Raw genomic sequence first — 22,103 nt, 5'->3', positions numbered from 1 at the left:
AGTAAATTATGAAATAAAAAAAAAGAAATAACTGTATTAATGACATATTAATACACACACACACACACACACACACACACACACACACACACACACACACACACACACACACACACACACATACACACACACACATTCACATATAAAAACACACAGACACAAGCAAGCAAGCCAGCATTTTATTTTCGAATGACAGTTCATATTACTCTCTTTACATACATTGTTAATATTATTGACATGACGACATACAGTACAAACCAGCAGACCATCTTGACTTAACAAGAGAAACACATCCCAGCGTGCAAACTTCAAGTGGTTTTATTTCATTTCAGTGTTGCATGTACGTGTCTGCTTGCCTAGTGTCTAATACAACATGAAATTTTAGTTACTAACTACTCAACTATTTCGTTCGGCACTAACGACTAACGACTACTTTCAATTAGGCAGTGTCATTATATCGTAGTACTTCAAATCCACAACTTTTACAATTTCGCTCCTAAATGGCTGTTTATTATGTTGTTATAATATAATTGTAGACTGTTATTTGACAAAGCAAATTACTTGATTTCATAATTTTGTTTGTTATTTATTGCCAATACATTTCTTAGATAAAATAAGATGAAATGATCAAATTATATGATAAGATGCAAAAAAATCATTATTTAAACACAAGTGCATTCGATTAGACTGCATGCTTGTGAAAAAATTAAAATTCAAGCGCCATTAAAGAGAGATATAAGATATAAGAAACTTCATCGTTTAAAGTGCCCCGTCCATGGATATCCATGGACACGTCATCCCTACTCAACGTTAATAATCGCTTGCTGAAAATATGGAATGGGAAAATGGATGCTATATACCTTTCCAAACATGACAAAGATGTAGAGTGTTAACTTTTTCTGGTGTTAACTTTTTCGAAACTTCATAACCGGTCAAATTTGTCGATGTCGGCTAATAAATGATTGAAGGCTCTGGGGGTTATCAACAAAAAGACATTGCCATATTTGCATCTGATGTTATTTAACATTTCTATCCTATGCATTCCTTACCATTAACTTGAAAAATTCCCACTTTAAAATCGATGTGAGAAAACCAAGCTTTGGGCACCTTTAAACTACGGACACTAAGGCACTATAGAAATTTATACATGTTCATATATATTTACAAGTTTTTTAATCAATTTAAACTTGAGTTCGCTTTTCAATTTTCAAATTGCTTAGTCAACATTCAGTTGGATTTTTCTGCCGTAGTGACGGTTTTTTTAAATGAATCGATGTCATAATGTCGCAACAATTTTATATTAACTTACTCAATTTACTCTATTTATTTATATTTTTCAATTTTTTTATTTCGCCGACTCATGAAACTCTTGACTTCAAAGAGTTGTCATCTTTCCAATACAACATTGACATCTCTAACAAACCAGTCCTCTTCAGTGATAAACAGGCATAAAGTTTAATTTATTTATTTCATTAATAATTAATAATTAATTTATTTAAAAGCAATTATTATTATTATTATTTATTTCATTACTAATTATTTTATTCATAAATTACTTTATATTATAGCGCTTTTATTATTTTAGCCACAAATTTAATTTTATATGAATTAATGTTAAAATTAAATTAATTATTAATGATTTAATAATTTAGGCTTTATTCCAGTAAAAATAAAATTGAATTTCTACAAAACATTGCAATTGCATTGGCTATCAAGATTGTTTTTTATACAGTTATTATTTAATTTTATTAAATTAAATGCTCTTTTTTTAATTTGTTTTTAATTAAACACAGACAGAAAATAAAGAAAATATAATACTATCTTCTAAATTTGGCCAGCAATATCAATGCCAATTTGATTCCTACAATGAAATAAGTGAGAAAGTTCGAGAAGATGGGGTCTCCAATTCGAAATTATTAATTTCAGATCTTCTGAAACCTCTTGAAGACAAACCATGCCTCATTCTGGTTAGTTATCTTAAAAAATTATAAATTATTTTCAGTTTTGCTATCGTATTTTATGTTTTTATAATTTGTAAAAGTAAAAGTTTTAATAAAGTTTCAAATGCTTAAGTTGACTCTAATACAACATCCAAATAGACTACAGGATGGTGGACTTATGAATTTTGCTACAAGAAACAAATTAAGCAGTATCACATTTCAGGTCAGTCTGTAATATTTGGAGATGATTTTTAATTTTTTGGACATTATCCAACCTCTTCCATACTGTTTCCTGTTTTTGTTAAACATATTCAATCGTTGAAATTAGTTCAATATTATTTTCATTCCATATAATTTTAAAATTTAATCATTTGATTTTTAATTTTTCAAATAATTAAGATAAAAAAATATCCGGAGACATAATTATACTTGGACATTATTCTGAAGATTTTAACTGGAGTGATGCCCAGAGTGCTCAAGTACTTTATTTTTACTTTTGTGTTAGATCATGCCATTTTAATTAACTTTGACACTTGTAGAAGAATTTATGTTACCATATTTTCAAGTTCAATTATTTATCAGTTGATAGGATGTGAACATTTTTCTAATGTCTGCACTGACTAACATCACAAACCATGTCACATCTCTTTACATGCTTATATTTATATTGTAATTTTTAGCCTGTTTGTAAGCTTAATATCAAATTATAATTTTATGGTTTTAGTTTGAAATGATGCCCTGGATAATTTTTGGAATAAGAATTGTTGTTCATTCCATGAAATATCTCATCGTGATAGAGAATTTAAATGATTACATTTTTCTGTCCTAGGCCCCAGAGGCGACGATGCACTACCACTCCCAACAATATGTCAATGGTACTGTTTGTGATCTTACTAAATCTCTGAGGAGAACTGAAATCAGAGTTAGTTGATTGATTGCTTCATCAGCTAATTGATTTTGGATGCTAATTGGTTGTTAATCATTTAATTTAGTAGTTGTTTATTTTGATGAGTGGTTGTTGGCTGTGGTCTGCAAATGGTTGCTCGCAGACGGAATGTTATTCACACTTCATGTCTCGATTTTTGATTTATATTTAAACATTTGGTAGAAGTTTGGATTCATAAAAAGAATTGAAAACTATTTCACGTGAGCAGTTTCGTTGCAAGGAAGGCTTGCAGGACACGTTGGACGGCGTCGAGGAGCCTCTAACATGCACATACATCCTTCACGTTTCGACGAACCTCGTCTGCAGACACCCACTACTAAGAACGACGACGAACAAAAATCTTCTGCCCATCATTTGCAATCCGGTACTCAATGAGCTGGAGTACCGGGAGTATCTTGAGGTGCAGAAGCAACTGGAGGAGCTGGAAGGTGACTTGATGGTTTCAATATTTTGATGTTGTTGTTGTTGTTGTTGCCATTGATGCTGTTGATGTTGTTGCTGATAGTTTTGATGTGGTGTGTTAATTTTTTTTTTCTTCATTGAATTCATAGATGATAATTAAACAAGTCTAATTTTTTAATCTCCCGCCAACAGCTGAAGAGTCCAAGGAGAAGTTGAAGAAATTAGAAGGCAGAGATCTTGAGAGGTACGGTGCTGAGGCCTTGAACAGGTTCGGTGTCATTGAAGTGGATGGAGCCAGCATCAAGTTCTTCGTCCTCTCTACTGATGGCTTCCAAAATTTCGATGGTTGGATTGTCGTGTGCGATGACGTTGCTGTTGTTGGTGGTGGTGGTGAAACTGACTGTGACGATGATGACGACGAGGATGTGTAATGTTAATAATGAGAATGATAATGTATATTGTGAGCTTTAGATAAACAAATTGATCCTTTCAGCACATCGCTACTCTGAGTTTTATTTATTGATGTAAATACTGCTGGATATATGTTTATAAAGATCTAATGGTCCAAAATTTGATACTGGATTTGCTGGCTTGCCTATGCTGAATTAATTTAATTATTATTCTGTCATTTTAAATGTTTGTTGGAGAGATAGAGTACCTATGATTTATTGACATTTTAAAACGTTGAATCGATTTTTTTTACATTTTGATGGTTCATTTGGTTTTAATGACATGCAGACACTCTGAATGACGGAAGTAAAGATGGTGATGAGAAATCCGGTAAGTCCTCCTCTTCCTCCTTCTCCTCTTTCTCCTCCTTCTCCTCCTCCTCCTCCTCCTCCTCCTCATCATCATCTTCGTCATCATCATCATCATCATCACCTCACAGATCATCACATCATTCATATCACCACTCACGGCATGTACATTCATCAGACGCTCAAATTATTTTCATCAGTCTTATCGTCACAGTTTTATTTTTATTTCATTCTTATTCAATGTTTTATTTGCAGTATAATTATTGCCATTATCACTATCACACTCATCGTCGTTTCCATCCTAATCATCACCATCATCATCATCATCATTGTCATCATCATCATCATTATCATCATCATCATAATCATCATTGTCATTCTTACCACCACCACCATCATCATCATCATCATCATTATTCACAGACGCATCATCCTTATCATCATCCTTATCATCATCCTTATCATCATCCTTATCATCATCCTTATCATCATTATCATCGTCATCATCATCATCATCATTCACAGAGGCGTCGTCGTCTGCAGACAGTAAAGAACCAATCGATCCAACTCAACAACAACAGCAGACACAACAATCTCTAATAGATAGGAAAAAGTATATTTATTTTTATAATGTGTATTTCAAATATATTGGTCCATATATTATGTGTGGGTGTGTGTGTGTGTGTGTGCGTGCGTGTGTGTGTATGTATTAGAGTTAGGCGTTTTCTGTTTCAATTAGAATATTAAATTTGTAGCACATTTTTATGATTCACTAGATGTTGCGGGAAATTGTTATCCTTGTCGTAAATTATCTTATTTGCAATGAGCACATGTTGTTTGTGATGTTGTGTGGTCTGATCCTATGTTATCATCATTATTGTTCGTTATATTTTATTTTTTGCATCTCGTACAATTTTTTATTTGCTTCATCATATTGAAGTGCCCTAAAATTATATTCCTTCTATAACCAACAATTTTGCATTTTCAAATATTTTCAACAACTTTCATAGGAATGAAGCATGCAAGTCATTACTGTCTGATGTGAACTTATAAATTTTATTTACTATGTTGGCAAATTACCAAAACATTATTTTTGATGTAAAACCAGTATAGCCTCATGTGCAAATATTAAGACTATTGATTTCAACAGATGTATTGATTTTGTTTACTGCTCATGAATTTTAAGGCAAACAAAAAAGCCATTCAATGTTGATACAGTCTATAAAAATTCTTGTAAACTTTATCTTTCTGCTTTGTAATGGCATTTATCATTTTATCACAGTCGTCATATCATCGTGTTATCTCTTTATTGAGCTGATATTATTTTTATGTTATATCGTGTCATATTTTTAGATCAGCAGTTTGGAAGTTGAAAGAGATGATGAGCAAGGAATTTCAGGGCACTTTTGGAAAAAGTTTGCCGGCAACCTTTCATTATAATTTTATTTATTTACGTCTCAGATATGAAATGATAAACAATTACCTTGCCGACACTACCATCCTCATCTCCATTATTTACAATCATTTTATATAAAATTGGTTTTTATTGAATCTGATTAGTTGCACTCTCATTCCGTATTGTTAGCACATCATCACACTAAATGGCGAATAGCTGGAATTTGAATAAGAAAGTTAAATTTAAGCCGTCGAACTAACATATAATGTTGACGAATGAGCTTGACCTGATTGGTTGATTGATTGATTGGTTTGGTTGGGTGATTGGTGATTGATTGTTTAGTTGGTTATTGATTGATACTCTTCATTTCCTAGGTTCGTCATCAGATGAGGACGGTAGTTCAGACAAACATCATCAACTGCATGATGACGTCGTGAAAGGGGAGATAATCACAAAAAAGGTTAACAAGGTTGCTCGGGATGAAATAAGGAGCAATGGTGATAGTGAAGGTGATGAACAAGTAGTTCCTGCTACTGCTGATGCGGATGATAAAGATGATGACACCATTGTTGCTGCTACTGGAGAGGACAAACTGCATGATGACGTCGTGAAAGGGGAGATAATCACAAAAAAGGTTAACAAGGTTGCTCGGGATGAAATAAGGAGCAATGGTGATAGTGAAGGTGATGAACAAGTAGTTCCTGCTACTGCTGATGCGGATGATAAAGATGATGACACCATTGTTGCTGCTACTGGAGAGGATAGAGTAGATGGAAAGAAGGATGTGGATAAAGTTAGTGATGCTGGTAAAAAATTCGCAAATGGTGACGACGACGATGATGATAGCATGATCACGTGGCAAGGTTATGGTAACAAAGAAATCAAATTTAAAAATACGAAAATAAATATAAAGGCTGTTGATCGGCAAGTTAGAGATCTTATGAAGAAAAAAAATGCTGCTGCAGCTGATGATGAAAATGTTGGTGGTGGTGTTCCTGCTGGTGGTGATGAAAAAGATGCTGAAGCCAGGTATAAACAATCAATGAGTAAAATTAACGATGGCAGTGCTGCTGACAAAACTGATTCAGTTGATAAGGCTGGTAACGGTTATGTGATTGCTGTTGATAGTAATGAGGATGACGTCAAAAGTAAAGCAACAGTAAAAACTGTTGAAGATGAAACCGATGATGCCGTAGAGAATAAGTTGGAAGCCTTCATGAACGACATCAGCAATTACCTCAATGAGCAGCTGACGAGCGTGCAGAATATGATGGATGTTGCTGATGACGAGGTGGCCAGTCAAATTAACGAACTGCTAAAAGTTAGGGGAGATGGCGAGGTAGGTGAGGGCAGTGATGTCGACAAGAAAGTTACTTCCTCTCAGGTGAAAGTGGATTCTGCTGCTGCTGCTGATGATAAGGGGGATGACAAAAGTGATGACGGTGATGAAAAGTCGAAATCTACTAGTAGGAAACTCTCACACATCCACAAGCTGAAAGCGAAGCTAAGTCAACTTAGCAAGCGCATATTCAACTATTTGAATGGTGATGACGACGACCAAGATGCTGACGGGTTGACGAAATTGGTGGAGGACACCAAACTGTCATTCTCTTTATCAGACAGCAACAGCGATGGTGACGATGGTGATGGCGTTGGTGGTAACGAGAAGAAGGTTGATAATAAAGCTTATGATGAAAAAGTTGTTGGTGACTCGCGTGTTGAGGAGGATGGCTTGAAGAAGGTGCACTCCAGGGATAATGTCGCTGTAGAAGGAGCCAGTGCTGAAAATGTTGGGTCAGGTGGTGGCGTTACAAAAGATGCTGTCGTTGAGGATGTTGATACTGAGGCTGCTCGTAATGATGACGAGGATAAAAGTAATGTTTCATTATAATAATTTTACATTTTATTGGGGTTTTTATTGGGATTGATTGATTGATTGATCTCGTCATAGCTTCACTTTCTATTTCTTCCCGTCAAAGTTTCACTTTCTATTTCTTCTCGTCATAAGTACGCACTATTAGTTATGAAATAGCGGTAAACTAACTTGTTTTTTTAAGTTTTTTTATTGTACTATCTTTGCTGAAAGAATTTTATAAATCTTTTTTAAATCATTGTATTATGATAACGTTACTAATGGAAGATGATCAAGATGATAAGACAATGACGATGATGGCGAAATGATGATAGGTACTGATAGTAATAGGTACTTGTACTGATGTAATCATTTGTTATGTTTTCCTGGAAAGGTGCTGATGCTAGCAAGAAGTTGAAGACGAGCATATTTGGCAGCGGTGGCCAGATGACAGACAGAGAGAAGTCATTGCGCCACATGATCCTCACGATCATGGTTGGTGGTAGAAGATTTTGTCGCCGTTGTCGTTGTTGCTGCTTATGTGGATGTGTGCAACTGTTGTGGATGTAGTTGTTTATTTTATATAGTAATTTATTTAGTTGTTAATTTTCATTCATAATCAAGCCAAATGTTGATATTGTAGTATTTTAACGATGAAATTGTAGATGTTTTTAACGTTACTGCTGCATTGAGATCAGCTGAGATTTCACAGTTGCACGTGGCATCATTTTCACGTTCATTCATTCATAACAGTGTTCTTTTTTCGGTAACAATCAGCATCATTATTATTATTGAAACGTATAAGCATCATCTTTTCGAAATAAATCAACGTTAATTTTTTAAATGAATTTTTTCTTTGTTAAGAAACAAAACGAACAGAACACGAGAGATGGTCAGAGGCATGGAAAGATAGAGGAGAACTATGCTTTCGACTGGAAGGAGAGGAAGAAAAAGTTGAATCTCAAAAAAGATGAATTGTGATGTGATGTGATGTATGTTATGATGTGATGATGTGATGATGTGACGTGTTGTTGGGATGTGGGTAGGTATATGATAAATTATTGTTTTTATGAAAGGTAATCCTTAGATGTATAATATCAATATCAATTTTAAATATTTTTCTTTTCCGTATAAATGTCTGACCAGTTTGAAATTCAATGAATTGTTATTGCCGTGGTTTTTGTTTAATTTATTATTTATTTTTATTAATAATATTAATACTGTTAATATTATATAATTTGTTATTAATACGCGAACTGAATCGTCTCTGACAACTTCTTTTATTCCTAGATTTCAAACATTTCTGCCTACATTTCAGAATAAACATCGGTTTCCACTGTTGATAAAGTATTTTTTAATATTTTGTTAATTTTGATTATAGCCAAAGTTGGTTTTTGGTTTGTTTTAAAAATGATTATCTTCTATGAATTCAAATTAGGGATCAACGTTTTGTCATAATTAATTTGGAATAAAAAATTAATTGTAAAAATGAATAATTAATAAATATGTATATCTGTGAAAATATAGCAACAGAAAATTGTGTTCAACTGTGTTGTATTGGTGAATGATTCAATATTTCAAAAGTTGTCGAGGACTTGATGCATGTCGCAAGCAGATGGCATACATTGAAAGTTTCTCAACCAAGGATGATTGAAAATTTGAAATTGGTATCAAACAAACAGATAAAATAAAAATATATAAACGTACATACGATTCAAAGCGATATCCAAAAATATAAAACTTAGCAAAACAGTTGAGGCAAACAAAAAAGCACAAAAATAGAAAAGATATTCAAAGAGTTTTTTTCATAGACACGACGAGCAAAATGAAGGACTATTTTTTGTGGTGGATCATTTTATCCAACGTTGAAAAGATAAAAAATGCTGTTATGCTTAATTAATCTATCGACATATAAGTGGAATGTGATTAAAAAATCTGTGAAATGTTTCATTGAAATTTTCATACGATGAAACGCATCCATGTCACCAGCCAAATATCTTGCGTCCTTTCTGTCAAATAGCTATTTTTTATTATATTAAAACGCCGCTATACTGGATTAATGTGTTTAATTTTTCAAAATGAAGTTTTCAATCCAGGCTCTCTTCTTCATTCCCATTATTAATTTCTTTTCATAAGTTTCCTCATATTTCTTATTCATCTTTTTTTCTTTTATAACTTTTTATAATTGTTTCATCGTTTCTCGTAAAAGCATTCTCCTTAATGGATTATAAAGTTCTGAGAAGCAGCATTTTAAGTTCACATTCATCATTTATATTTTGTCCTGCTAAAGGTTCTTGCTTCTTCTTTTTAATTTATGTTCTCTTTAATCATGGGAACAAACAGCAATGTACATGTTGGGTTTGTACCGCGTTCTGTTGTGCACTTAGCATGTAGCGACCACATGTAGCCACCACATATAGCCACCACAAACACAAATCCAGGTCATCATCCATTAAATGTGATTTATTTAAAAGCAGGATCTCCTCGTCCTTCTTTGTTTATATTTCGAAAATTTATGCGCGTGTTTGAAAGATTATATAGGAAAATTATTTATCGTAGAGAGAAAAAAATTAAAATAAATTTCGCAATAATGAATATTTCTGGTTACTTTAAGATCGGAATTTCATGGAGAAATAATTTGTAAACTTTATAAGACGATTGCGCTGGAATCACTGGCCGAACATGGCCGACCATAGAAACATAAATTCAGTTTTGTCTAAGTTTCCATCCTGGTTCCTATCGTAGAGTTTGATGAGGTTGGCCGCAGTCTGTTTGTCAGCTCCCATGCGCTCCTGAATGACGGAGAGCACCTCGTCCGGACTCAACACGCCATTCCCATCTTTGTCCAAACGATCAAAGCAGTTGGATATTTCTTCGTGACTGTGTGTTGGTTGTGAGGGTGATGATGATGACATGATGATGGTTGTGACGACGATGATGATATCTTGAATTCAATGATGATTGTGATGTGATTAGGATAATTAAGATAAATTGTAATGATTACGACAATGGTTATCATGATTGTAATGATGATGATGAATTAGATAGCTGGCTGCTCAATTAGGGTTGTAGAAATGAAATGATGTGATGGTGATTATAATGCCGACCGCACTGATGATGACGACGACGACGATGATGATGACCTTATTAAAATCTGCACGTTCTCGTCATGCCGGTAAACTTGGTTGCTGAACGTAATCACGCCGCACAGAAAATGTTGATATTGAAGTTGACAACGATGACGATGACAACGAGTTCATTGATATTGAAAATGATGATGATGATGATGGCGTTTTCAAATTAGCCATTCAAACTGGGCAAACGAATATTTTTAAAAATGCATGAGCAGCCTGCAATTCTGTTGACACATTGCTTCATCTCTTATACACAACTTTAAACTAAACATTCACACACACACACACACACACACACACACACACACACACACACACACACACACACACACACACACACACACACACATACACACAACAACAACAACACACACATTCAAATAAATATTTCAACAGAACTTAATTTTTTCATTGGGTCTAGAAAACATTAGCAAGGAAGGTTTTCCGTAAGAGATATAAAATAAGCCTCAACACACACTGAACAAAAGTGGAATTATAAGAGCAATTTGTTGAATGAAAATTTTTCAGAAAAACGGAGACGTAATGAAACCACCGACGAACAAACAAACGAATAAACAAAAATTTTAAATACAAACAAACAAAAACAATCAAACAAACAAAAACAAACAAACAAACATAAAAGAAACAAAAGAGAACAAACACCTACTCGCCAACTTGCGCATAAATTCACTTACGTACCAGCCTACGTGAAAGCGAAATATTGCCAAGTGAAAATGCGTTCAACTCATTTTATACTCATACATATTTTAAACACGTGCGCGCTTCATTATGCACTCACAAAAACTTCCAGACAAAAAAACAGTGACAGAGCGAGTCAGAAACACGCAAACACTTTTGTACTTATAATCTCACACACACAAAAACGCAAACAAACACGTACAAGTACACACACAGTGAGGAGTACTAACACAAACAATGCCACACACACAAACAAACACGACTAAACAGGTAAAACCTGATCCTGGCTTCGGCGTAGAAAGCAGCAAACTCTTCAATATCCAGCTGTCCATTGTTGTCCTTGTCGAATCGTCTGAGCAGACTGTCAACCCTGGTGGCGGGGAAGTTGAAGGGGGGCTTGCCGAGGATGGCTGTGGCTTCCTGCAGGCTGATCATCCCGTTGTGGTCGGCATCGTATTGCCGGAATGCTGGCAGGATTTCCTGTTTGCTGGTGGTGTGGTCGAGTGTGGCGGTCAGTTCGTTTGATGATCAATTTGCGTGGTGGTTATTTAGTCGGATGGCTAGCTGGTGGGGAGTTTTAGTGAGGATGTGAATACTGTGACGCGGTTCTGTGTCTGTGACTATAACATGGTTGTAATAATATTAATCATAAGAAAGATTTTAGAAAAGTTATAAAGGCTCAGTTAGTGGTGGATTTTTATGAAAATGAAGAAGATGGGTATGTCGTTAAAGTGAATGTGATAAGAATTATGATGTTGATTGGAGATTTCATGACCAGACTGAACGATGATACGATGTTACAAATGATGTCGGCTGTAGTGCAAATTGCGGCCTCCTTTTGATCAGATTTAAATTAGCAGGTACGGTTGCATGGTTTTTTTCTTTTGAAATTGTTATTAACTTTTTATAAGCTTCTCTTTCATTCGTTTCTTTGATTAATTATGCAATTATTTGTAAATCTATTTATATTGCACTGGCTACCTATAAAATATAGAATAATTTTTAAAATTTTAAAGTCTCAATCTAAATTATTTCTTAAGTATTTATCAGATATATTAATTGAACCTAAACGCCCCGGTTTACGATCGTCTTCTTCTTCTCGCTTTTTCTTAACTTGTGTTAAACACTCTTTTGCCAAATCTGCTTTTGCTTTTTCTGGTACTTTTCTCTGGAACTCTCTACCTACTTCTCTGACTACTTCTCCATCACTTGCGAAGTTCAGAGCGGATCTCAAGACCCATCCGTTTTCAAAATTCATTGAGGAGCGCTGTTGAACATCGCGGAAATAGCGCTTTATAAGCTAATTGATTGATTGATTATATATTCAGTTACATACTTACATCTATTCAAGTTATCCATCTACACATTCATTCATTCGTTCGTTCGTTCACTCGTTCGTTCGTTCGTTCGTTCGTTCGTTCGTTCGTTCGTTCGTTCGTTCGTTCGTTCGTTCGTTCGTTCGTTCGTTCGTTCGTTCATTCATTCATTCATTCATTCATTCATTCATTCATTCATTCATTCATTCATTCATTTATCACTGTATTCATTTAGTCAACCATACACACCTAACTATCTATCCATCCATCCACCCACTCATCCATTCATCCATCTATTTATCTTAGATCCAGTAATCAATTCATCAGGGCAAAAAAAACTTTTTTAAAATTGTAAACTTTTTGTTGCAGGCATCGATCCGTGTGTGTATGTGTACGTGGACGCGTTTGTGTGTGTGTTTATATGTGTACGAATCTTTGTATATGTGTACGAATCTTTGTGTATGTGTATGTATGTATGCGTATGTGTATGTATGTATGTGTATGTGAGCGTATGCATGTACTTCTATGTATGTTCAGCATTTGTTTGTGGCGATCACATCGAGTCTGTCGTTCATTTGCATTGCTAACTTTGTTTAAATTTAAATTTGAACTAATCTTTCATTAATTTGTTCTTAATTGATATTGACATTTCAGAAGATGTTTTACAGAGAAATTGTTTGAAACATGTAAACAGGCAGTACAACACACAAAAGCAACAAACAACCACAGTTCATCTTAAAACTTAATCCATCATAAACATAAATATAGATGTAGGAAGTTAATTAACGAGTGTTGTATACAAATGAAATAAACAAGAGGAAGGCTTAACATAGGAACAAAATGGTTATGCGACCATTTAAAATTTGTCTAAGTATGCACAAGCAAAATGTCAATTGATACGTTTAACCCAATTCATACATACATAAATGTTCACGTACAAATCAAATATACAAAACCATTATATTTGCCTCCATTTGAAACAACATGTATGGCTAGTGGCTACAAACATGTTGACGTTGTATTTATATCCGTACGTCTTAAATCAGTCTCGTGTTTGTTAATTAGCGAAAGTCAAATTTCCTCCAACACATCAGCCATCCAATTACGTCACGTGATTAACTCTCCGTGCCGCAAGGCGGGGTCACATTTTATCGCCGGGATTACAACTTTATTCGTCGTCGTTGTTGTTGACTTGAATTACGCCACAACACACGTGCGCTACACACAACTTCAAACATACCCACATACACATCAAAAACATACACACACCATAGACACATACACACACACACCAAACATACACATACACACTGTGACATACACACACACTATACACACACAAACACAAACATATAATTGCACACACACACACAGATACACACCCACATACACACACACAAAGTCACATACAACACAGAGCAACATACATCCTCAACATTCAACGATATATAAGATTGGAAATTAGAAAATATAAATAATAGAAACATAGTATTAGTATAAGTTATATATCTATCTATTTATATATTGTATACATATATTTATATTCAAGTGCCTGTATGAGTGTATGTACGTGTGTTTGTATGTATTTGTGCAAATGAATGCTTTTAATATGAATGTTTATAGCGAATGCTTCGATTGCAATCGAGTTTTATTGGACCTATAAAACGGAGCAGAAAGCCATGCATTTGTCCTGGCTCTGAGTGGGTAGGTACTTAGGTAGGCAGGTGGAAATACGGCTGAACTCCAAAAATTGAATGACGAAAAAATGAGAATAATGAAAAAAACATATTTATATAACAATCTCTATTGTAGTGAATAATTGTTAGGTCAGTAATTGAATTTTCGTAGCAATATCTATCTCAATTTACATTTGAAGATATAAATTTTCAAAATTACGAAACATCTGCCGACTCAACTGTTTAAATGAGAGAATTAATTTATCATGGAGCTATTTGAAAGTATTAGAAATAATGATTCATCAAAAAATAATTACAGCCTTACTAAAATCTCACATTATTTGCATTTATTGATAGGCAACATCAATTTATGTAGGAGCTTTTAGTGGCAACATCATAGCTTTTTAAACATTATAACATTAATTTATAGCAAGAGTAGCAATAACATGGGAGTTGTTGACTGTAAAAAGTATCACCGTGTTCTAAATATCCATCTCCCTCCAACTCAACTGACAGGAGCGTACACAGTTTAAGGCACAATAAATCATTTATAATATATTTTAAAACTCTGGCAAAAAGTTTTGAATGACAAAGAAACAAACATTTTTCAAATTTAAACAGTTTACTCTTCCTAAAGAAGCTTACAGCAGTTTCACGAAATAAGTTCGAGGCTGATTGTATCTTTTACTATGTGTATTATACACACATAGAAGTGTGTGTTTGTGTGGAGTTTGTGCGGTGTTTGTGTGCATAAGTGTGTGTGGTTTATGTGTGCAATCAACACATTAATGTTTTTATGCCCATTTATATTTGTTAGCGTCTTATTAAAATTGATTTTCCACGTCTTTTATAATAAAATGATTATAAATGATTTATGATTTTATGATTTTGATTTATGATTGAATGACTTATTTGTTAATTTACATTACTAATAAATTTACATAAGAACTGCTTGATCATAAACTAACATTTCAGATACTTTCTGGATAAACTCATTAAACTCAACAGCCGATAATTTGAAATCTGCAGCGCTGCTGTTGCCGTCAATGCCCCTCAAGCCACCTGTCACATCCCTGTTTTTGTTGAATCTCGACAGGAAGTTGATGGCTCTGTCTTCCGGGAAGTGAAGTTCACTTTTCAACACTTCCACTGCCTTGTCTTTTGTCATGACGTCTTCACCGCTGGTGTTGTTATTGTTTTTGGTTGGTTGGTTGATTGGTTGGTTTTATGGTTGATTAAATGGTAGATTGAATTGTTGATTAAATTGTTATATAGTTGATTGATTGTTGACAGCCGATAGGTTTTATTAGGGGCTGAAGATATTATTAAGCATTTTATTAGGAAAAATGAAACAAATAAACGAGTGGTTTTATAAAACAAATGAACCAGAAAATTTGCATTTTTTTTATTAATATGTTTAAATTAGAAATTTTCAATCATCGCCATTGGAGTATTCATCAGAGAGACTTTTAATGCAGTTCTGAATGGAATGGTGGCGATGTGTGTGCTGGCTGGATCAATTGAAAAGTAATCTCCTATCATCAACATTGAGCGTGTGTGGAAAAGTAGAATGGGTAGTGCTGATAATGATGATGATAGATGGCGCTGATGATTATGATAATAGACGAGAATGATAATGATGGTGTACAATGATTAAAATGAGAAAAGATGGTTAATGACGATGATGAATGATAATAAAGATGACGACGACGGCGATGATGATGATGTATGATGATGATGATGATGATAGACTGGTCACAATGCTGTCCAGTGTTCGCTAACTACAGTTCTCTTAGTAATCTTAATAAATCATCTTAATGGTCATGATGGAAACCGATGTCTTTGATAATGAATGATGATGAAGTTCGATAATGTTCCTATTGTATATGATGATGTTTGTGTGTATGTTTGCGTGGGCCTTTATGTATTTCTGTTTTTTCTGTATACATGCTGATGTACATAAATATGCAAAATGTGCTCTGATTTGATGGAAAAAGTCCTTTTCACTAATAATGACTTTTCCAAGAAAAATATTGAATCAGAAATTTCAGTAAATGTCTTAAATTATGTAATAACCTTTGCGCTGTTATGAAGTTATAATGTTTTAATAAACTCTGTTGCTATTGTTATATATCTAAAATTTAATGAATAAAATAGACGAATTGGAATTTTTTTCCCAATGATAACAGTTACACATGTGCTCTAAATAGTTTTCAAGTACATTTTTGGAAAGCTTGAATCCTATACGAGCCGTCATTTTATAAGAAACCTTTGCACATATGTACAAGCAAACAAGTCATTTCTATCTGCACATTTTCGAATGAAGTTGATATTCTGTCTCTGTTTCTATCTGTCTTTCTCTTTCTACTCCCCCTTCTCTTTTTCTTTCTCATGCACACACATACACGAACACACAAACACACACTCACAGTTTAGTGTGTACATGTGCAGGTGCACATAAAAAACGTTTTGCAATTTAATTTTTTATGTAACGTCTTCACGCTGAAAATCCAAAATTAGAAAAAAATGGCAAGCAGACGGCAATTCCAAACTCGGAGTAGCATTAATAATAAATTAGTTACTTATTGGGATTGCTAATCTTCACCTACAATTTAGAATTCAAGGAAAAAAGTTCACGCGAAAAATCAGAAGATAAAATATAAGGAAAAATAGTTGAAATGTAATAATATACTGTAGAAAATCTAAAAAATGAATTTTAAATAATTTTAACAATTCTTAAAAATTTACTACGAACGTAATTTTGGCCTTAACATCCATGTAGATGTTCCTTGCTCTGTTGTACATGCTTCCGGTGGCGTCCGACAGCCGCTTCATCGGCTGCAACTCCTTCATCACGCTTTCTCTCCATCCACCCGCGCTTGTCGACATCTTCTATTCCACTCTGTTTGTCTATCTGTGTGCGTGTCTGTGTGCGTGTGCGTGCGTGCGTGTCTTTCTGGATGCAACTTGACTCGTGTATCTGTTTTAAAATATGAAATGGGTAGAATAATCAAATTTTATTTATACGAGTAAGCATATATATATATATATATGCCTAATAAATTTGCAGTAGGAAGTACTATTGAATTCAGAGAACTGTAGCAATCGTTAACATGTTAGTTTATAAACACGCTTCATTCGATCTTCCCTTCTAATTAATTACATTTAAAAAAGATTTTCTTTGTTTTATTTATTAAAATTATTTCTCACATTATGAAAATTTAAAATAATATTAAAGTTTGACCTTAAGTTTCAAGGTCACCACGCTCGGTTGATGCTCAGTTCTTGTCACACTTTAATGCCCCTCTTGTATGATGCCTACCTTATTATTGCGTCATCGTTCTCGTCATTATCATCTTTATTTTGACGTCCATCATAGTCATAGTCATCATCATCGTCACGGTCATTATCGTCGATTTTATCTTCTTCATCTTTTCCAGACATTCATCAACTCTAGTTCTCGTCCATACAGCGTGCGTTCGGCCGTTTCATAAAACATTCTATCGCCATCGTCATCTTCATTCTCATCATTTTTAATCCTTATCATTAGATTTCGATCAAGATCATCGCCATCATCATTATTTTATTATCACCTTCTATCATCATTATTTCAAAAATAAGTACATGAAACATGCCGTGCTAAGAGGAAAAAATTGTTTGATGTTACAAAAATTATCTGAATAACATTTCGCCAAGGTAATAATTTTTTTAAATAACAATTTTATTCGAATGGAAATATTTCACCAATATTGTTCAACTTTGAAAAATTCTTTCATGAAAATAGTTTTTGTTAAAAATTTTTTTCAAAACTTTTTGAAAAATAAATTTTTTTCCAATTAGAAGTTATGAAATAAGTGTTGCAGGCGAGGGGTTTCACGTTTGCGCGCGTTTGCATGTGTGTCTGTGCCTGACGATATAATGAATGATAAGCCGCTTTTGATTGAGTTTCACATTTGGAAAACTGTTTTTCTATGCTGAGGACTGAGGCAATAAATTTCAATTAAAATGAAACGTCGTTTTTTTAGAAAAATTGTTGAATAAAAGAATTGAAATGGTCAGATAACATTTTTCAAGTTAGTAATTTTTGAGGTTTGTTTAACTGTTAAAAAATTTGAGGTAAAATAATTTTCGAACAAAATGTTCTAAAAAAGAATGCCAGCGTCGAACCACAGAGCAATCTGCACTCAAATTGCCTGTACATCATTCTCCACATGCTGTGTTCGTGGTCACTGGATCGATAAATAAGCGGCGTAACAACGTACTGCCATCGTTGCATTCACGCATTGCTTTTATCAAATTGGTCTTTTTTGTTAACGGTATGTCGAGATATAATTAAAAAATCAATCATTCCAAAAGTTTGCCGATTCACTTTTCACACTTTACTGCTTTACGGCCTGCGTTGTAGTGATCAAGTTTCAATGTGAGGTCGATCCCCGCCTTTCATATGCAAATGTAATTTACGCCCTATCATAAAGGGTACTGTGCATGTGTGTTCGTGTCGCAGTTCATTGCTCCGAGACATATTTTCAACCGACATTCAGAAAAAACCTAGTGAGCAATAATTTGAAAGACTCTGTTAATAAAAAAGCAAAACAAAAACGTGAAAATTTAATCAGATAATGTTTAAAAACTGTGTAAACTTCTCTCACACAAAATATAAGCGCATTGCTTCAATGGTATTATGCTAACAAACAGTTTTTTTCGTTCCTTGACAAGGAGAAAGAAGAAATTCGAGAGAGTGAGAAAATAAAGAAAAAGAGAAAAATGAAGAAAACATATCTAGTTTAACGGAATTAATTTATTAAGTTCAAGCGAAACATTTTTACAACACATCAGGGAGAACGTTGGAATGAGCTGCAAAATGCGTAGCAACGTAACAGCGTTCACTTCCTATGAAAGTGCGTCGTACATACATACAACACGATAAAATACACGTACATATTATGTACATTTTGTTGCTTTGTATGTACATTGTATACGTACATTGTCTGTATAATTGCACAATTATTGTCTTTTATTCCATTAAAGAAATTTTTTCTTGTTAAAAATGTCGAATTTACGGAAAATTTTCTTATAAAACCAAAGTTCAAAAAACTGATCGAATTTTTAAATTAATTAAGTAACATGCATAATGTTTTATTTGCAATTTTATTGAGTGAAATTGAATTAAATGACATGAACGAGAAAGTTATCATTCAGTATTAAAACAACTCTTGATCTCCGCTACTTCTGCACCGTGTTAACCACTTGAAATTCAAAATATCTGACTCTTTTTTTCGCCCAGCATACAATGTGCTGTTGGATTAATGCATATTTAAATATTTGTTATAACTTTATTGGTGTAATCAGAATATTAACATAACCAGAACATTAACATCACATTAACATCACATTAACATAAAGAGAGCATTAACATAAGCAGAACATTAACATACACATGACATAAACATGTAGACTGAACATAAACATAGACAGAAGGGACCAGACAGAATTGGACGCGGTCAATAAATAAGAGTGAAGAGTTCAATCAATCAACACGATGCTCCGTGCCAGATCATGCTCCATCTTTTAAATTGTGATGCAGTGCTGTTCATAAAAATGCTAACAAGAATATATTGGAAATCATCATTCATGCACATTATACAAACATCATAATCGATTCATAAGACATAATTGAAAAGAGCATAAAAGATATAAACTAATAATTATGATCACGGACCATGCAGTTGAAAAATTGCTACACATCCATTCCAGCGAACTCACTAACTAACTATGGGGACAGTGAGTGAAACAACAACAACACAACCAGACAACAAACATTTTTGTGGTTGTTTGTAAAAAATAATAGAAAGCACTCAGGACAATTAGCCAGCCAGCCAGCCAGCCATCCCATTGGAAATAAAGAAAGAACCTCGTTCCATTGGAGGCGGACGTGATGGCTACAAATCTTCATGCAACTATCATCCCACCAACATCCCAATTCGACTATTACTCCAGAATTATCTCAACATCATCCCACCGTGATTTCTCTGCTTGCTTGCATCTGTGTGCCTCAACCAATCACAAATATTCTCCATGTTTGCATCAAAATTCAACAGCAAATGCATAAACTTTTAAAGAGATTTATTATTTAAGCATGTATAAACATATAGCTCTAAAACATGACAACGAGCATTCATAGATCGTATAAAAACATCCAAGAAACAAAAGCAGATAGACAGTCAAATAAAAACTTGAACGCATAGACAAGAAAATTTAACGTAATACTAATTAAAATCATCAAACGCTGCTGACGTGGGAGGAAGACAAACACGCATAGGCAACTAGCAGGTTAAATGTTGGGCAGGTCACACGATCCAACGCCATTGACGCGAGGTAACAATGCCTCGATAAGGAGGGACGCGTGAAAATTGAAAAAACAAAAACAATAAAAAAAACATACAAACAACAAGAACAACAACGACAGCAACGACATCAACACCAACCAACAAATTAACGTCGATATAAACTGCTGGCAACAACAAAATAATTCTTAGTCTGGAATGTGGCTTCAATTAACCCTGATAAATTAATAATTAAATAAAAATAAATAAGCGCGTAAAATAAATGAATAAATAAATGTATGTAAATAATAAAATAAACAAATAAATATTACGTGAAAAGTGTTAGTTGTTGTTTATGTGAAATTTAGTTTCGTGACAGCAACAACAACATGCGTCGTCGTGACAAATGAAAATTTTGTCTATGTGGCGTGTCTTATTTGTTTTAGTTGTTTTAGTTGTTGGGTGTTGTTGTTGCTGTTGTTCGTTGGGTGGCTTTGTTGTTAATGAATGTTGGATGTTTTTGTTGTTACTGTTGTTGTTGTTACTGTTGTTGTTTTTACTGTTGTTGTTTGTTGGATGTTGTTGTTTGTTGGATGTTGTTGTTTGTTGGATGTTGTTGTTGTTTGTTGTTGTTGTTTGCTAGATGTTGTTGCAGTTTTTTCAATGTTGTTGTTTTTGTCACCCACGTAAGACAGGATTACAAAAATTGACAAATTCATCAATCAAAACTCTAGATAGCATGAAGTAATAACAACACACAACAACATCACACACAAAATAATCAAACAACACAACAAAACAGGGAACCAACAACAAAACAACCGAAACAGATGCTGCTAATAACTCAAACCGGATTTTTAAAATTTGACAAACTGATTGCCAACAAGAAAAAAATATTTAACGTAAGGAAAAGGTAGGCAATGGAAAAAAATCAATTGTGTGGACGTGGTAGTAGCTTCCGAAACTTCATCGTCAACAATTTTGAATTTCTTTTAATATATCAGTTTAAACAAGGAGATACCCTAATAAAATGAAAATAAACAACATTTCAACATTGCCAACAACGGCTTGAAATAAAGTAAAAAGATTCAACAACAGACAGCAACAGCAAAAGCCACAACCAAAACAACCTCACCAGCAGTGGCAGCAGAAATATTCTTGTTATAAAATGTTTGTGATTTATTTGCAGGAGTACAAAATGTTTCATTTGCACTCTCGAGGTGCTCTTATGAATAACGTTTCGTGCATTACGACTCTTATCTGAGCCGAACATTTATGAAGCAAGACAACAAAAAAACAATATTTTCAAAATCATAACAACAACACAATCATAACAACAACCACAACAACAACAAAAATCATAACAACAAAAAATCATAACCACAACAAAATCATAACAACAAAAAGTCATAGCAAAAACAACAACAAAATCATAACAACAACAAATCGTAACAACAAAATTGTAACATCAGAAAAAAAATATCGTCACGAGTAAGTTGAATGATAGCGCCATGAATATGAGTAAAATAAAATTCAACAAAAACTACCGCTTCGAGATACTTTTATTACATGCACACGTGCAGCCATGCCTCCTGTGATGAAACTGTGCGGTTCAACCATACAGCCAACCGACAAATCTGCATAACGAACGTGTTCCGTAG

General features: G+C 33.9%; 3 protein-coding genes across 3 annotated transcripts; 1 reads left to right on the top strand and 2 right to left on the bottom strand.

Moving 5' to 3' along the window:
* Positions 1 to 785: 785 nt before the first annotated feature.
* Positions 786 to 8,275, top strand: HELRODRAFT_160694 (hypothetical protein; the record flags this gene model as incomplete). The annotated part of the gene is made up of 13 exons (XM_009017633.1): positions 786 to 881; positions 1,794 to 1,967; positions 2,100 to 2,163; positions 2,340 to 2,419; positions 2,770 to 2,862; positions 3,095 to 3,314; positions 3,481 to 3,633; positions 4,027 to 4,068; positions 4,572 to 4,659; positions 5,400 to 5,461; positions 5,883 to 7,316; positions 7,689 to 7,789; positions 8,159 to 8,275. The coding sequence occupies 13 exons, from the start codon at positions 786 to 788 to the stop codon at positions 8,273 to 8,275; spliced, it is 2,724 nt and encodes a 907-aa protein (XP_009015881.1).
* Positions 8,276 to 9,963: 1,688 nt separating this feature from the next.
* Positions 9,964 to 12,385, bottom strand: HELRODRAFT_160693 (hypothetical protein; the record flags this gene model as incomplete). The annotated part of the gene is made up of 3 exons (XM_009017632.1): positions 9,964 to 10,174; positions 11,405 to 11,607; positions 12,242 to 12,385. The coding sequence occupies 3 exons, from the start codon at positions 12,383 to 12,385 to the stop codon at positions 9,964 to 9,966; spliced, it is 558 nt and encodes a 185-aa protein (XP_009015880.1).
* A 1,715-nt stretch (positions 12,386 to 14,100) lies between these two features.
* Positions 14,101 to 17,008, bottom strand: HELRODRAFT_160692 (hypothetical protein; the record flags this gene model as incomplete). The annotated part of the gene is made up of 3 exons (XM_009017631.1): positions 14,101 to 14,179; positions 15,088 to 15,300; positions 16,875 to 17,008. The coding sequence occupies 3 exons, from the start codon at positions 17,006 to 17,008 to the stop codon at positions 14,101 to 14,103; spliced, it is 426 nt and encodes a 141-aa protein (XP_009015879.1).
* Between the last annotated feature and the right edge of the window lie 5,095 nt (positions 17,009 to 22,103).

The sequence above is a fragment of the Helobdella robusta genome (assembly GCF_000326865.2).
Source record: "Helobdella robusta unplaced genomic scaffold HELROscaffold_2, whole genome shotgun sequence".
NCBI classification, from domain to species: Eukaryota; Metazoa; Annelida; class Clitellata; order Rhynchobdellida; family Glossiphoniidae; genus Helobdella; species Helobdella robusta.
The sequence above is the reverse complement of the archived record's forward strand: the minus strand, read 5'-3'. Positions and strand labels throughout refer to the sequence as shown.